General features: G+C 42.4%; 1 protein-coding gene across 1 annotated transcript in view; it reads left to right on the top strand.

Moving 5' to 3' along the window:
* adcy1b (adenylate cyclase 1b) overlaps window positions 1–12,792 on the top strand; it is a 27,318-nt gene extending 14,526 nt beyond the window's left edge. The window contains exons 7-20 of the mRNA XM_056465327.1: window positions 1–23; window positions 756–911; window positions 3,303–3,497; window positions 3,900–3,997; window positions 4,551–4,635; window positions 4,752–4,841; window positions 4,978–5,237; window positions 5,982–6,108; window positions 6,532–6,648; window positions 8,970–9,116; window positions 9,737–9,835; window positions 9,917–10,031; window positions 11,580–11,704; window positions 12,163–12,792. The exon at window positions 1–23 is cut by the window's left edge and continues 119 nt beyond it. Coding sequence (XP_056321302.1) covers window positions 1–23; window positions 756–911; window positions 3,303–3,497; window positions 3,900–3,997; window positions 4,551–4,635; window positions 4,752–4,841; window positions 4,978–5,237; window positions 5,982–6,108; window positions 6,532–6,648; window positions 8,970–9,116; window positions 9,737–9,835; window positions 9,917–10,031; window positions 11,580–11,704; window positions 12,163–12,510 — 1,985 coding nt within the window. The 3' untranslated portion in view covers window positions 12,511–12,792. The remainder of the gene's footprint in view (window positions 24–755; window positions 912–3,302; window positions 3,498–3,899; window positions 3,998–4,550; window positions 4,636–4,751; window positions 4,842–4,977; window positions 5,238–5,981; window positions 6,109–6,531; window positions 6,649–8,969; window positions 9,117–9,736; window positions 9,836–9,916; window positions 10,032–11,579; window positions 11,705–12,162) is intronic.
* Window positions 12,793–18,687: the final 5,895 nt, after the last annotated feature.

Below are 18,687 nucleotides of genomic sequence, written 5' to 3'. Positions count from 1 at the left end.
TAGTGCCATCTCACCGCAGGAAGGTGTGTGTGTGTGTTCATTTACTAAAGACACTGTGCACCTGCTCAACAGCCTTATGCTCTACACTACACTGAAGCTGATGTTAACTTCTGAAAACACTACTTCCGAACACTCCTGAACATTCAAAATGTCTGGGTTTGAACATTTTATTAAAACTCTTTTCTTCTTTGTAACACAAGCAGAAAAGAGCATCAGATTTAGCTCTTTTCTAAATACGGTAAAAATGTTCACAGATATAAACTCTTGAATTATTTGCATGTTCTTTGAGAATTCTTAAACAAGACAAGTAATAACATTAAAAATGATCTAAAATCAAAGTGCATCTGTAATTAATTCCTTCAGTAATTTCATTGTTGATCTGTACTTTAACCAACTCTTAGATCTGCCCATAACACCAACCCTGCTCCTCACCTCAACCAACCCTTAAACCTGCTTGTACCACTAAAGCGGTCCCTTAATCCACTTCAATAGCACTAAAAGTGTATAAAAGTGTAACAGTGCAACACAGCAGAAACACAACCAGTCAATTTAATGTGCTGATGTGAATACACTGGGATTTAATGTGTAACCGTTGCAGTATAATCTCCCAGGGGAGTGATCTAGTGTAAGTGCACAAGACAGCATGAGTTGACAGCAGTGCTCTACAGTCCGTCTTGATTGTGAATGTGATGTTGATCAACTTACTGCATGGACTTGCTGATGTGATCTGCTCACTCTGTCTGTGTGTGGTGCAGATTTTTCCTGGTCTGATCCTGTCAGACATCAAACCTGCCAAAAAGATGAAGTTTAAGACGGTGTGTTACCTACTGGTGCAGCTCATGCACTGCCGCAAGATGTTCAAGGCTGAGATTCCCTTCTCTAACGTCATGAACTGTGAGGATGGGGACAAGGTATGACTTCAGCTGTCTGTGATTCCCTGTGTCAGTGACCGTCTGTGATTCTCTGTGTCAGTCATAGCCTGTGAATCTGGGACTCTGTGTCAGTGACCGTCTGGTTCAGTAGAGGAGGGTTTTCTGTCTGTGATTCTCTTTGTCAGTGATCATCTGGGATTCTGTGGTCAGTAGAGGAGGGTTTGATGTCTGTGATTCGCTGTGTCAGTGACCGTCTGTGATTCTGGGGTCAGTAGATGTGGATGTGCTGTCAGTGATTCTCTGCTTAAGTGGTCATCTGTGATTCTGTGTCAGTGACTCTCTGTAGTTTTCTGTGTCAGTGACCGTCTGTGATTCTCTGGTCAGTGGAGGAGTGTGTGCTCTCTGTGATTCTCTGTGTCAGTTAATATCTGTGTGTCTGTGGTCATTAGAGGAGTGTGTGTGGTCTGTGATTCTCTGTGTCAGTTATTATCTGTGTGTCTGTGGTCATTAGAGGAGTGTGTGCGGTCTGTGATTCTCTGTGTCAGTGATTATCTGTGTGTCTGTGGTTGGCGGAGGAGTGTGTGTGGTCTGTGATTCTCTGTGTCAGTGATTATCTGTGTGTCTGTGATCATTAGAGGAGTGTGTGTGGTCTGTGATTCTCTGTGTCAGTGATTATCTGTGTGTCTGTGGTCATTAGAGGAGTGTGTGTAGTCTGTGACTCTCTGTGCCAGTGATTATCTGTGTGTCTGTGGTCAGTAGAGGAGTGTGTGTGGTCTGTGATTCTCTGTGTCAGTGATTATCTGTGTGTCTGTGGTTGGCAGAGGAGTGTGTGTGGTCTGTGATTCTCTGTGTCAGTGAATATCTGTGTGTCTGTAGTCATTAGAGGAGTGTGTGCTGTCTGTGATTGTCTGTCAGTGATTATCTGTGTGTCTGTGGTCATTAGAGGAGTGTGTGTGGTCTGTGATTCTCTGTGTCAGTGAATATCTGTGTGTCTGTGGTCATTAGAGGAGTGTGTGTGGTCTGTGATTCTCTGTGTCAGTGAATATCTGTGTGTCTGTGGTTGGCAGAGGAGTGTGTGTAGTCTGTGACTCTCTGTGTCAGTGAATATCTGTGTGTCTGTGGTCATTAGAGGAGTGTGTGTGGTCTGTGATTCTCTGTGTCAGTGAATATCTGTGTGTCTGTGGTCATTAGAGGAGTGTGTGTGGTCTGTGATTCTCTGTGTCAGTGAATATCTGTGTGTCTGTAGTCATTAGAGGAGTGTGTGCTGTCTGTGATTGTCTGTCAGTGATTATCTGTGTGTCTGTGGTCATTAGAGGAGTGTGTGCTGTCTGTGATTGTCTGTCAGTGATTATCTGTGTGTCTGTGGTCATTAGAGGAGTGTGTGTGGTCTGTGATTCTCTGTGTCAGTGAATATCTGTGTGTCTGTGGTCATTAGAGGAGTGTGTGTGGTCTGTGATTCTCTGTGTCAGTGAATATCTGTGTGTCTGTGGTCATTAGAGGAGTGTGTGTGGTCTGTGATTCTCTGTGTCAGTGATTATCTGTGTGTCTGTGGTTGGCAGAGGAGTGTGTGTGGTCTGTGATTCTCTGTGTCAGTGATTATCTGTGTGTCTGTGGTTGGCAGAGGAGTGTGTGTGGTCTGTGATTCTCTGTGTCAGTGATTATCTGTGTGTCTGTGGTCATTAGAGGAGTGTGTGTTGTCTGTGATTCTCTGTGTCAGTGATTATCTGTGTGTCTGTGGTCATTAGAGGAGTGTGTGCTGTCTGTAATTCTCTGTGTCAGTGATTATCATCTGTGTGTCTGTGGTCATTAGAGGAGTGTGTGTAGTCTGTTATTCTCTGTGTCAGTTATTATCTGTGTGTCTGTGGTCATTAGAGGAGTGTGTGTGGTCTGTGATTCTCTGTGTCAGTGAATATCTGTGTGTCTGTGGTCATTAGAGGAGTGTGTGTGGTCTGTGATTCTCTGTGTCAGTGAATATCTGTGTGTCTGTGGTCATTAGAGGAGTGTGTGTTGTCTGTGATTCTCTGTGTCAGTGATTATCTGTGTGTCTGTGGTTGGCGGAGGAGTGTGTGTTGTCTGTGATTCTCTGTGTCAGTGAATATCTGTGTGTCTGTGGTCATTAGAGGAGTGTGTGTGGTCTGTGATTCTCTGTGTCAGTGAATATCTGTGTGTCTGTGGTCATTAGAGGAGTGTGTGTTGTCTGTGATTCTCTGTGTCAGTGATTATCTGTGTGTCTGTGGTTGGCGGAGGAGTGTGTGTTGTCTGTGATTCTCTGTGTCAGTGAATATCTGTGTGTCTGTGGTCATTAGAGGAGTGTGTGTGGTCTGTGATCCTCTGTGTCAGTGAATATCTGTGTGTCTGTGGTCATTAGAGGAGTGTGTGTGGTCTGTGATTCTCTGTGTCAGTGATTATCTGTGTGTCTGTGGTTGGCAGAGGAGGGTGCTGCGCTCTGCACCGGAGAAGCTCAGGAACCGTGCCCCGACCGCAGCCTCCGCGCCTCAGAGCAGTCCAGGAACACGTGTAAACCGCTACATCAACCGGCTGATCGAGGCCCGGCAGACGGAGTCCGACACGGCAGATCTGAACTACCTCACACTCATGTACAGAGACTCAGAGCGCGAGCGCCGGGTGAGACGCATGCATACACTCAAATCAATCAAAAATAAATTGATTGGAATGTTCCAGGATCAACATAGACGTTAGTCCAGGAACATGTCCTACTGGGTGAAATCAGGTTGGCGGTCCGAGTTGATCATGAGTGATGATTAGGTTGGACTGTGTGCTGCTGTCTCTTTTTGATGGCGTCTGATTGGCCAATATGACTTTATGCTTAGGGATATATCGCCACCTGTTGGTTTGGCATGATCTAGACAGAGCATCATAGTGTGTGTTTTCATGAGGATCTTTGCATGTCAGTGGAGCCGCCTGTAGGACATTTCATTTCTGCTTTTGTTCCTTTTTAAATTACAATGCTGTTTACAATGTGGTGTGTGTGTGTGTGTGTGTGTGTGTGTGTGTGTGTGTGTGTAGTATCATCAGCTGAATGACGAGTACTTCACCAGCGCTGTGGTTCTGTCGCTGCTCCTGGTGGTTCTGCTGGGCTTCCTCTACCTGCTCATCATCCCACAGTACGCACAGCACGGTCACTCATAATACCATTATTTACATCTAATTACTTATTATTATCATTATTTTGACGATGTAAGTGCGAGTGGTTAAAGAGATGAATATATAATATAAAGAAATGTTTTATACAATAAAGTCATGCATATATTTATATACACAAAAACACACACAAATATAATGTAAATATGAGCTTTTATATTGGACACGATTACTTAACAGCACTAATATATACACACACACACACACACACACACACAGACACACACACACACACACACACACACGCACATGCACACACACACACACACACACACACACACACACACACACACACACACACACACACACCTCTTTGCCATGATGACAGTACATGATATTTTACTCATTATTTTGTAAGATACTAATATTCAGTTTAAGTGGTATTTAAAGGCTTCACTAGGGTAATTAGGGTAATTAGGCAAGTCAAGCGTGGACAATTGGATAACACTAATAATATTGACTAATGGTCCAGTCAGGTATAGTGGTGTATATTGATTGACTGTGGTGTTTCCTCAGAGGGACTGTGGTGCTGGTGCTGCTGGTCTTCTGCATCTGCTTTCTGGTCGTGTGCATCATGTACCTGCAGATCACCAGAGTTCAGGTGAGGAACGGCATTTACAGATGTCAGTGTGTTTGAAGCGTGACAGTGTTCTGAAGAGACTTCTTCAAGTCTGCTGTCTGATTCTCCTGTCTGATGTCTGTGTTTGTGTGTGTCAGTGTTTTCCAGGGTGCCTCACCATACAGATCCGCACCGTTCTGTGTGTGTTCATAGTGCTCTTAATATACGCCGTGGCCCAGGCCTGTGTGGTAAATACATCACTGTACACTCACCATCACTGTAGATCTGCATACTGCAATAAACCATCAACTGGAATGATGTAAATCAGACAACATCTGAGTTTAAAGTAGAGCTTATGTGTGTGTGTGTGTGTGTGTGTGTCAGGTGGGCTGTATGCCATGGCTCTGGCCCTCGAACTCCACGCGCTCCATCGTGATCATCGACGCGGTGGCGGGCCTGAACCGCACCATGGCGGAGCTGCCGTGTGCTGGAGCTCAGTACGCCTTCCTGTGCTGCATGCTGGGAACTCTGAGCATGACGCTGTTTCTGCGGGTCTCCTGGATGCCCAAGATGATCCTGCTGCTGCTGCTGCTGGTGCTCTACATCACCATCCTGGAGCTCAGCGGATTCAGACGCGCGTCTGGGTGAGACACGGCCACCGCGGACACACTGCAGGAGATACTAGAGTACTGTACAACCACACTGTAGTGTAGAACGAAGCTGTTGTGGCGATTCTACAGTTGCTATGGTGACATAACAAATTCAGTAATTTGTTGTGGTGATTCTATAGTTTCCATGGTAACACAACAAATACCGTGATCTATTGTGGTGATTCTACAGTTGCTATGGTAACACAACAACTATAGAAATCTGTTATGGTGATTCAACAGTTGCTATGGTGACATAACAAATTCAGTAATCTGTTGTGGTGATTCTATAGTTTCCATGGTAACACAACAAATACCGTGATCTATTGTGGTGATTCTACAGTTGCTATGGTAACACAACAACTATAGAAATCTGTTATGGTGATTCAACAGTTGCTATGGTGACATAACAAATTCAGTAATCTGTTGTGGTGATTCTATAGTTTCCATGGTAACACAACAAATACTGGAATCTAATGTGGTGATTCTACAGTTGCTATGGTAACACAACAACTATATTAATCTGTAATGGTGATTCTATAGTTTCCATGGTAATACAACAAATACCGCAATCTGTTGTGGTGATAATACAGTTGCTATGGTAACACAACAACTATAGTAATATAAACAAATGTCCCAATGCTGTACTTTTCTTTAACTATAGTGTATATTAAACTACAATACACCACAGTTTACTGTAGTAAAATGTGTGTGTGTGTGTGTGTGTGTGTGTGTGTTCAGCTGGGCTCTGTTGAGTGTTCGAGGTCTGGAGCCGCTTCTGTCTCTGCTGCTCTTCTCCACCGCAGTGGCCCTTCACTCCAGACAGCTGGACCTCAAACTGCGGCTGGACTTCCTGTGGGCCACTCAGGTACACACACACACACACACACACACACACACACACACACACACACACACACACACACACACACACACACATACACACACACACACCATATATGAACAAATATCTGTAATGACATGTAAAATGAGTGAGCATATATGTACACACAGGGCTCAGCAGACATGAGCGCTCCCCCTTTGTCAGTGAATATTATCCTCCATCTCTCAGTGGATATAGACTATATATTGTGGAGCATTTAACCATGACGGGTTACTGAAACCGGTATATTCAGTGAGACGGCTGTCAGCAGGAGACAGTAGTGTTGTGGTCCACCAGGGGGCGCTTCCACACTGCTGTGATCATCAGGAGACTGAGACTGAAACAGCAATCTGATGAGCTGCACATGTGAAGTGCTGATGGTGTGTGTGTGTGTGTGTGTGTGTTCAGGCAGAGGAGGAGAGAGACGGCATGGAGAAAGTCAAACTGGACAATAAGAGGATTCTGTTCAATCTGCTTCCTGTCCACGTGGCTCAACACTTCCTGCTGTCCAACCCCAGAAACATGGTGAGATCCTCCGAGCATCAGGTGTGCTGCAAAACCACCAGTTACTCACACTCTCACTGCGCTCACACTCACACACACACACACACACACGTACTGCTCACCACTCACCACGCTCACTACATTTGTGTTCGCAAATCATCGATACGGACTGAATTTAAACAAGCAAATCAAGCTGAACGTTACTCAGTTTATACACACACACACACACACACACACACACACACACACACACGCACACACACGCACACACACACACACACCTGAACTGTAGTGAATCCAGTGACTGATGCTTCTCACTGACTGCGTTTACATGGACACCAATACTTCAATTGTAATGTGATTAAGACAATACTCTGATTAAGACTCGACCATGTAGACAGCGATTTTTAATTAAATTAATCAGATTAAGGTCATAATGGAACTCAAGAGAAATGAATTAAGACATGTGGAGTACGCTGAGTTTAGTGGCATTATTGAAGCGCAGCACAGACATGGAAACACCTTAATCCAGTTATTACCGTCATGTAGGGCTTTTCACTGCGTTTTGTGACAGGATAGTGCACACACACACACACACACACACACACACACACACACACACACACACACACACACAAACACACACACACACACACACAAAGCATAGTTCAATAAACAACATAAGGGTTCCAGCAAACAAATAAACACAAACAAACACACCTCATTCTGCTCTGCCAGTAAAAGGGGGAAGCTAAACCATTCTCATGCCTTTATCTGCTGGAGTCTGCTGTTCATAATGTTTCTGCACAAAACACAACCTGTTACACACCGGCTAATGCTGACTATGAGGATCTGGATGGGAAGCTGCTAAGCCCAAAATTACTTGGCAACTTATAGGCTGTTGCCCTCTAGAGGCCACTTAAAGATAGGGAGGGTGGTGGTCATTACACAATATCTGTTCTGTCGCAGGGGGCATGCATGAAATGCTCCCGAATGAAAGTAAACGTGCCAAACTGCAGTTAAAGTCCACAAATTAAACATGAAACACCTGAAATTACATGAAACTCCGGAGGAAATGCGGATAGAGCGGTGACACAGTGACGTTAATCAAATTATGCACTATAACATGTAAAACGGGATCATGAAAATAACATTCAAAAAGCAGAGCTCATGTAAACATCTACATTAGATTAAAGCTAATAACTCAATTACTGATGTCCATGTAAACGTAGTCAGTGCAGGAGCTGTATTTAGCAGAGATGTAATGCTATCACAAATACAGTGAGCAAAATGATCAATATTATTCGTTAATACTCAGTATGATCAATATTATGATCAATATTATTCGTTAATACTCAGTATGATCAATGTTATGATCAATATTATTGGTTAATACTCAGTATGATCAATATTATGATCAATATTATTCGTTAATACTCAGTATGATCAATATTATGATCAATATTATTCGTTAATACTCAGTATGATCAATATTATGATCAATATTATTCGTTAATACTCAGTATGATCAATATTATGATCAATATTATTGGTTAATACTCAGTATGATCAATGTTATGATCAATATTATTGGTTAATACTCAGTATGATCAATATTATGATCAATATTATCACGGTTGTGTTAAATGACCTGTTGAGAAACAAATGCAGCTCGATTAAAGCTTTTCCTCAGGTTTTGTTTCTGAACATGAACACACACGTGATGCGTTGTGTGATGGATTGTGTGATGGATTGTGTGATGGATTGTGTGATGGATTGTGTGTTTGCTGAGGTTGAGCTTGTGTTATTTCATCTACAGCAGGGGTGTCCAAAGTCGGTCCTGGAGGGCCGGTGTCCTGCTGACTTTCGGTCCAGCTTGCTTCAACACACCTGCCAGGAAGTTTCTAGTATACATAGTAAGAGCTTAATTAGCTGGTTTGATTATGGTTGGAGCTAAACTCTTTAGGACACCGGCCCTCCAGGACCGAGTGTGGACACCCCTGATCTACAGTGTGTTTATTTCAGTGTTTTATTCATGTTTATTAAACCTGCTCTTCCTCTCAGGGGTCCGTGTAGATCAGCAGTGCTGTGTTGGTATTTTACTGCAGTATTTTCCTTCAGTGCTGCATTTAAAACACCTCTCCCAGGCCTCCATCACACCGAATGCACTTTTCACAATGAGAGGCGCATGTCTATATAACAATACAGCAGCGCACAGCACGCAGCTCATTCATGTGATCTGAACTGTTTGCATCGCCACAGATACCTGTACTCTGCTTGCACTACCTTTGTACCACAGTGTTGTGTGTTGTTGATTAGCTCCTCTGCTTCTGTCTCCGCAGGATCTGTATTATCAGTCGTACGCTCAGGTCGGGGTTCTGTTCGCATCCATTCCCAACTTCAACGACTTCTACATCGAGCTGGACGGAAACAACATGGGCGTGGAGTGTCTGCGGCTGCTCAATGAGATCATCGCTGACTTTGACGAGGTCTGGAGATCACTGGCCTTCTGCACAGCCACATATTACATGCACACTTTGGAGTATCACATAAACAAGTTTAGTAGAGATCTGAAGATCTGAAGATGTGAATACTTCTGAAAATGCTCATGTGTGCGCGCAATTGAGTAGGATAAACGTTTAACATGGCGTGCTGTAAACAGGTTTGAGCATCAATGGACTAACCGTTAATGTTGGTCTGCAGATCTCCATGTGTCCAGCAGATGTGAAATGTTGTTGTGCTGATAGTAAAAGGCCTCAGTCCTCCGTCAGTCCGTCATCACAGTGCTTCAGTATTCTTCTTCTTCTATTATTATTGTATATCTGTCTGCGCTCCCGTCTCACGTCTCCAGAAGCCGCTGTGTTCACTGCGTTTGGTCTTAGTCTTCTGACCAACACCACAGTGGAGAATCCCAACAGTGCAGGAAACTCCAGTTCTCTCAGTTCTCTCTGTGCAGGAGCAGCAGGAGCGGAGGCTTTAGTTCCTCCTTGACTGGACACACTGCGTCATTCTCTAATGATTTATGTGATACTCCAGTTTAATTTGGGTCTTTGTATTGAAACACAGCTCCTGTAGTTGAACTCTTACACATCTCCCTCCTCTTTCTCAGCTGATGGATAAAGAGTGTTATAAAGACATCGAGAAGATCAAGACCATCGGCAGCACCTACATGTCAGCGGTGGGGTTGGTGCCCACCATCGGAACCAAGGTCCCCAAATGATGCTGTTATAAAATCATGTGAATGCACCCGCAGAGCGTCGATAACCATGACTCCTTCATTCATTTACAGGCCAAGAAATCCACCGCCACTCACCTGAGCACCATAGCAGACTTCGCCATCGAGATGTTCGACGTTCTGGATGAAATCAACTATCAGTCTTATAATGACTTTGTGTTGAGAGTGGGTGAGTCTGGAGAAATCTGCCCCGCTGAGTTCAGCTCCATCCCTCCAGCACAGAGGAAAACAGAACTATAGACAGAAACACAGGCACTATTAGATTTAATGTCACTTCACAATGAAGATATAATTACAAAATATTTATTAATTAAGTAATTAGTATAAGGGCGGCGCGGTGGTTAGCACTGTGGCCTCACAGCAAGAAGGTCGCTGGTTCGAGTCCCAACTGGGTCAATTAGCATTTCTGTGTGGAGTTTGCATGTTCTCCCCGTGTTGGTGTGGGTTTCCTCCGGGTGCTCCGGTTTCCCCCACAGTCCAAACACATGCGCTATAGGGGAACTGATCATTGGCCGTAGCGTGTGTGTGTGTGTGTGAGTGTGTGTGTGAATGAGTGTGTATGGGTGTTTCCCAGTACTGGGTTGCTGCTGGAAAGGCATCCGCTGTGTAAAACATATACTGAAATAGTTGGCGGTTCATTCCGCTGTGGCAAGCCCTGACAAATAAGGGACTAAGCCGAAGGAAAATGAATGAATGAATGAACAGAATAACAAAAATATACTTAATATAAATATTAAAATATAATAAAAGGGACAGATTTAATTTCTGATAGTTAGAAAGGAAATATTTCACATTTTGCATTAAGTTAAAATAACTTTATAAGACACAAAAGTAGATAATTAATTTGATCATTTGTTTTTTTTGTTTGAAATGTTTTTTGTTCACTGTTTTATGTATTTTGATTTCTAATTTAAACTATTAATAAAAAACTGCTCATTGATGCTACTCGCTAACTATCTGAAATCTAACAGTAGGAAGTAGCAGTAAAATAAGGGAGTCTGCCAAATGCACACATTTAATGAATAAATCCCCGACCGGATGTTAAACATGATCCAGAGTAACTCTTTAAATCATTTAAAATATAAAACTCCTGAATTTAGACAGTTAAAGGGATAATTCACTGAAATATGATCATTTAGTCACTGTTTCCTCTCCCTCAAGTGGTTTCAAACCTTTATGAGTTTCTCTCTTCTGTTAAACACTAAAGAAGATATTTGCAAGAATGCTGAAACCAATGTTGACTTCATTCATTCATTCATTCATTTTATTTTCGGCTTAGTCCCTTTATTAATCAGGCATTGCCACAGCGGAATGAACCCCCAACTCTTCCAGCAAATGTTTTACGCAGCGGATACCCTTCCAGCTGCAACCCAGTACTGGGAAACACTCATACACACTCATACACACACACACACACTCATACACTACGGCCAGTTTAGTTGATCAGTTCTTCTATAGCGCATGTGTTTGGACTGTGGGGGAAACCAGAGCACCCGGAGGAAACCCACACCAACACGGGGAGAACATGCAAACTCCACACAGAAACGCCATCTGACCCAGTCGGGACTCGAACCAGAGACCTTCTTACTGTGAGGCCACAGTGCTACCCACTGCACCGCCGTGACGCCCTAATGTTGACTTCCATAGTAAGAAAAAGCTTGTTTAGTTTTCCTGTCCCTGTGAGGGTGTCTCCTGAGGTTTGTGTGTGAATCCTCAGGTATTAATGTGGGTCCAGTGGTGGCAGGTGTGATCGGGGCTCGCCGGCCGCAGTACGACATCTGGGGGAACACAGTGAACGTGGCCAGCCGCATGGACAGCACAGGAGTACCTGGGAAAATACAGGTGATCATGGCAACCTTTACTCTTTTAACTGCCTTTAAAGTCTGCGTACACCGGAAACTGTGACCGTTTCGTTTCCATATCGGGATGCAGTTCCTAGAGAAACGGAATATTAAATGGCAAAACAGTGGGCGTGGCTTGTTTCTTCTACTGCAAACTGATTGGATGTAATACAGTAGGCGTTTCATTCAGAAAGATGAGGAAAGGGGTTTGGGGAAAGTTATAACCTCACAGACTCCTCCTCCTCACTATTTTTACTTGTTGTTAAAACTGACAGATGGAGGGGTGTGGTTAAGTGTGTTAGCCACTCCCAATACCTCAGACAGACCTAATCTGAGAACTTAGCTGAAAACAAACAGGAAGTGCATCTTCAGATCTCAATTTTAGTTTACAACAGCAAACTATTTTGTTCTTAATGACATGCACAGAGGACAAAAACTAGCATATGTATAATGTTGCAGGTGACAGAGGACGTGTACCGTCTGCTCCAGAACAACTATGATCTGATGTGCCGTGGCAATGTCAGTGTAAAGGGGAAAGGTCAGATGCTCACCTACTTCTTGGAGGGAAAAGCACAGGATCCGGGGATCCGAGCGCCGCACCACACAGGCGGTCTGGAGCGCAGGGTTCATGCCATCGCCCGGACCAGCAGCACACAGACCAAAGCCGACAGTGTCTCTTCCGCAACATCCGGCCTGGCGGCGAGAGTCGGCCTGAGCAGCAGTTTCCATGGACCGCACGGACACAGCAACACCACCAATGTGCCTACAGTCGGGGAAGAGGAGGAGACCAAAGAGGAGGAGGTGTAGGGCGGATCCAGCACTGCAAAAACATGCCAACGTGATTAAACAAGGCATGAGTATGATGATTAATCAGGAGGAGTTCTACAACTAATCGAGATAAGTGTTACGATTAATCAAGAAGCTGACGCGTTTATCAAGATATGAGTACATTTCATTGAGACATGAGTACAGCGATCAACGAAGACATGAGTATGATGATTAATCGAGAGGAGTACTAAGATTAATCGAGATAAGTGGTACGATTAATCAAGAAACTAACACGTTTATCAAGACATGAGTACAGTGATTAATCGAGGCATGAGTATGACAATTAATCAATAGTACTAAGATTAATCAAGATAAGTGGTATGATTAATCAAGATACTAACGCGTTTATCAAGACATGAGTAAATTTGGCTGAGACAAGAGTACAGTGATTAATCGAGGCATGAGTATGACAACTGATCGAGAGGAGTACCACAATTAATTGAGATAAGTGTTACGATTAATCAAGAAACTAACACGTTTATTAAGACATGAGTACAGTGATTAATCGAGGCATGAGTATGACAATTAATCAATAGTACTAAGATTAATCAAGATAAGTGGTATGATTAATCAAGATACTAACGCGTTTATCAAGACATGAGTAAATTTGGCTGAGACAAGAGTACAGTGATTAATCGAGGCATGAGTATGACAACTGATCGAGAGGAGTACCACAATTAATTGAGATAAGTGTTACGATTAATCAAGAAACTAACACGTTTATTAAGACATGAGTACAGTGATTAATCGAGGCATGAGTATGACAATTAATCAATAGTACTAAGATTAATCAAGATAAGTGTTACAATTAATCAAGATACTATTGCATTTGTCAAGACATGAGTACAGTGATTAATCGAGACTTGAGTATGACGATTACTCTAGAAAAGTACAACAATTAATCAAGACATTAGTACAGTGGTTTATCCAGACGTGAGTACAGTTGGCTAATACATGAGTTTGACGTTTAATCGAGTTGCAAGTACAGTGCTTTATCAAGATATGAGCACAGCGATTAATCAGATATGGGTTTCATCAATTTTTCAAGACATGACTACTATGAATAATCAAGATATGAGCACAATAAATTAAGACTCAAGTATGATTAATAAGTACATATGAGTACATGATTAATCAAGACATGACTAGAGTGTTTTATTAAGACATGAGTACAATTAACCAAGACATGAGCCCAGTGATGCATTGAGACATGAGTACAACAATTGAGGCACAAATTTGAATAATCAACACATGAGTACAATTAACAGAGACATGAGTACAGTGAATAATCGAAGCGGTTAATCAAGATAAGTACATTAATCGATCAATGGTGATTAACAGATTAATCAAGACAGGAGTGCAAATAATTGAGACAGAAGTATGATGAATTAACACAGGACGACAAATCTATTAATCAAGATATGAGTGCATCAATTAATCGAGGCATGAGTACAATGATTAATTGAGACATGAGTACAGCCATTTATTAAGATGAGTACAATTTAATGAGTACAAAAGTATGATTAATCAAGACATAAGTGATTAATTGAGATGAGTATGTGTAAATGACAGTCGAGTACAGTAGGAGATGAGTACAATTAATTGAGACATGAGTACAACAATTAATTGATAACAAACTGAAACACAAGCAGAGTGATTAATCAAGACATGAGTATATTGGTTAATTGAAGAGGCAAGTACAGTGAATTAATTGAGACGTGTGTACAGCGATTAATCAATCCAGATATGAGTGTGGTGATTAAAGCCTCAAAATAATCATTAGCAATCATATAAACAAGCAAACGTTCTGCCAATGTTTGCCTAAGGTTGCAAACAAACGCTCTTCCAGTAATCTTAATAGAATGTTCAATCACAGTTATCAGGTCTGTAGAGATGTTCTCTGAATACTGGCACAGAAACATTTTTATAAACATTGATCCAATGCATTTAGTTAACATCCATTATTAATAATATCACCATGTTCCAGGGCATTCAGAGGAAATTAAGACGCAGTATTCCCATTATAGTAACTTCATCACATGTAATGTTTCCCTCGAGTTTTCATTGTGAGGAAAACAAATCTATCAAGTTAAATCCTGGACATTAACATTCAGAACAACATCATTCTTGACTGATTGGGAACGTTTACAGAACACACGTTTGCTGTCTGGGAAGGTGTCTTATGTCATGTTTTGCCAACATCTTCTATGAGCTGTACATATAGATATTCCTCTGATCAGAGTCTGTGTATTTTTGTATTGATCTCTCCAGTGCATTGAAATGAATGTGTTTGATTTTATTATATAGAACAAAGACGTGCTCTTCATCCAGACAAATAATGCACTGATTCAGGGCTCGTTTCCTCACACTCTTCATCATGTCATGACTCTAAAGATTTCCATCTCATTTATAGCTGCACTTTGACTATAATAATACAATAAAACCAAGTTATGTGATGCTTCCTCAGCCTTACATCAGGATAGCTTATATACAAATAGCTGTTGTTTTAAAGCAGTGTGTGTGTAGACATCAGGGAGTTTGATAACAGCCTAAAGAGAGCTTCATCATCACACTGACAGACTGTTCTCGCTATAAACTACAAGCTAATACCAGTGTTTCTCAACCATGTTCCTGGAGGACCACCAGCTCTGCACAATTTCCATGTCTCCTTAACCAAACACACCTGATTCAGATGATCAGCTCATTAGCAGAGACTGAGAGACCTGTAATGAGTGTGACAGACAAAGGAGACATCCAAAACATGCAGTGCTGGTGGTCTTCCACGAACGTGGTTGAGAAACACTGATCTATACGGTGGGGTCCGAAAGATAGACAATACCCTTTGACTTTTTTCATTACTCTAGTGAATGTCATCAGCGCGTGACCCAAACCTGATCAGGTCAGGCTTTAAAATGATGCACGATCTGAACATACGAGTCACATGACCAGAGACACTCATTTAATCTGTTGGCTTGAGAATGACATCATACCGACATATTCATTCATTCCTTTTCTTTTCGGCTTAGTCCCTTTATTAATCTGGGGTCGCCACAGCGGAATGAACCGCTAACTTATCCAGCATATGTTTTACGTCCCATTGACTTAACATTGGACCATATTTTGTATCCTTATAACTTTGCATCAGACTGTTTTACAAGGGCTCCTTTAAGCCAATCTCCCAAACTGACAATAAATGCTGATCTTTTAACTTTATAGTTACACCCTAGCAACCAGGTGTAGCACCCTAGCAACTGCCCCATAGACTTCCATTGTAAAAACAGATATGGCTAACTCTTCATCAGAACACTGTAGAGTAATGAAGATGGGCTGTTTGCATTTAGTCTGACAAGAATTGCTTATATATCACCCTGACAACAATCATAGCAACCATTTACTCCGCCCTAGCAACCCAAACCTAAAAAGTATATCTTAGAATATGAAAGTCATACAGACATGGGGTTTGCTTTCTATCATTCATAGTGGCAATCTGCCATTGGAGGATCATGACTTTAGCCTTCCAAGCCACTCCATAGCTACAAAACAGTATACCCTAGCAACCGTTTAACAAGCCCTATTTCTCTGCCTCAGAACATCCTAGAGATGTGGGATTTGGCTCGTTTGATAAAAACAGAACTTGCTACACATGCTAGCAGTGAATAGCTAAAAGCTAACTGTGATTAGCTAAGTGTAACAAATGCTAACGATATGCTAGTGGCATGCTAATCATGCTGGAAACATGCTAAAAATGATAGTCATGCTATGAATGAACCGCTTAGCAACATCCTAGCCACTTAGATTGCTGTCTCTTCAACTACAGAAGCGGTTTCAAACCTTAAGCTTTTAAAATGGCTTTAAATATTGATGCTAGGGTTTCTCAAGCCAACATTAAAGTCTGTCTTTGTCTACTTCACTAGTCCAGATTCACCAAATACTGTCTTCTGTTTAAATTACACTCAGACTTTTGGATCCCACTGTATGCATGTAGTGGTATAGTGTGTCATTAGCAGGGATAAACTATTAAGAGTATGTGCCAATTATATCTGAAGTGTAATGATTGGACATGATTCTGTTGCTGTAATAATAATAATAATAACCTTCTGTGACTGTCGGAGGACAAAGACTGAATCTGCCAGACGCTGTGTACAGTGTGTGTGTGTGTGTGTGTGTGCATGAGGAGAGCTGACTGACTGACGGAGGAATGAGAGATGTGTGTTACTGGGGCTTCACCTGTGTTTAATGTTAATGAGGTCAGTAAAGGGAGGTGTATGGGGACACGAGGGTACAGCGACCCACTGCTGACACTGAAATCAATGACCTGGGTAGCGGGAATGCTGTCACACACACACACACACACACACACACACACACACAGACACACACACACACACACACACACACACACACACACACGCAGATCTGTGGTTTATGAATGAGTCACAAGGAAAGAAGCACAGGGGTTTTGACATGTTTCTGCGGATGTTTTGAATCACGATGCTTCTCTTCAGGGGATGAATCAGTCGCTCTCTCTAATGCATATCTCTGTACTGTCCATACAGTATTCTTGCCTTATTTGACACGCTTGCGGTGGTTGAAGTCGTTTGCCTTTTAGCTCTTTGATAAACAGAAGTGTGTTTTGTAAATACAGCAGTGTTTGATATGCTGATCTTTGTACAGAGCAAACTCAAGCAATATAAGATTTTATAATAAAGAGAGTATTGAAGAACAGCGGCTCAGTGTGATCGTCTTAATGTTCATTTGTTTTCCTTTAGCTCTATTTCAGGGGTCACCACAGCGGAATGAACCGTCAACTATCCCAGCTTATATCTTACACAGCGGTTGCTCAGTTGCAACCCAATTCTGTGAAACACCCATACACACTCATTCACACACACACACACACTCATACACTACGGCCAATTTAGTTGATCAGTTCCCCTATAGCGCATGTGTTTGGACTGTGGGGGAAACTGGAGCACCCGGAGGAAACCCACACCAACACAGGGAGAACATGCAAACTCCACACAGAAACACCAACTGACCCAGCCGGGACTCAAACCAGCGACCTTCTTGCTGTTGATAGCCACCGTGCCACCCCTTGACATATCACTTTAAATGAATAATATACTTCCTTGTGTCTGTAGTTTGTCCATCACTCCAGTGTCTACAAGTGTTCAAGATCTCTAATTGATTATGTTGATTAGAGGTGTGCTGACTCTGTGTAATATGATCATATGTTTTGCTTCTAGAAAGAACACGTGTGTTGTAATGATATATAACAGCATATGATATAATAAATAATGAATATCAATATTCTGCATTAGCTATTGATAGCATATGTTGTGAACGGGCAGATTTGTGATTTGTGTATGCAGATAAGTCCTCTGTATGCAGAGCTGCGTATTGGACCGTCTGTAGATGTTTGATTCCTCCAGGCCTGCGGGGGCAGTGTCTCCCCAGTTAGGAGAGAGCTCACCTGTATCTGATGAAGTCTACAGGTGAGCTCTGGAGAGATGTGTGTGTGTTTGCAGCAGGTGAGATGTGCACTCTTGCTGTCAGCAGGAGAATGTTCAGTGTTATATTGAATATTTCTAATGGAAGTTTGTTTCTGCCATCACAGTAATAGCGGTGTTTTACTGCAGAGTTTCAGCTTACTGTCTGCAAAATATTTAGCCAGTCGCATGTGTACATCTCACAGCTTGAGAAAACAAACGGCATGTTCAGAACTGCAGGATATAAACGCAGAATACTGCTCACGTCCTGTTGGAGAGATCTCAGCCAGACTTTATTATGATTCTCATTGATAATATCTGCAACTTCATCTCTCACACTGCCCAGTTTACAGACCATCTCGTACTTCGCATATGTCTTGCAGATCTAGGCAGCACGGTGGCTCAGTGGTTAGCACTGTGGCCTCACAGTAAGAAGGTCGCTGGTTCGAGTCTCGGCTGGGTCAGTGTGTGTTTCTGTGTGGAGTTTGCATGTTCTCCCCGTGTTGGTGTGGGTTTCCTCCGGGTGCTCCGGTTTCCCCCACAGTCCAAACACATGCGCTATAGGGGAATTGATCAACTAGATTAACCCTCCTGTTGTCTATAATTCTATATACACCGTTCACCCTTCAGGTCAGAAATGATCCACCTTCACTAAAGCTGTAACATA

Source organism: Danio aesculapii, chromosome 2 (genome assembly GCF_903798145.1).
Source record: "Danio aesculapii chromosome 2, fDanAes4.1, whole genome shotgun sequence".
Lineage (NCBI taxonomy): Eukaryota > Metazoa > Chordata > Actinopteri > Cypriniformes > Danionidae > Danio > Danio aesculapii.
The sequence above is the reverse complement of the archived record's forward strand: the minus strand, read 5'-3'. Positions and strand labels throughout refer to the sequence as shown.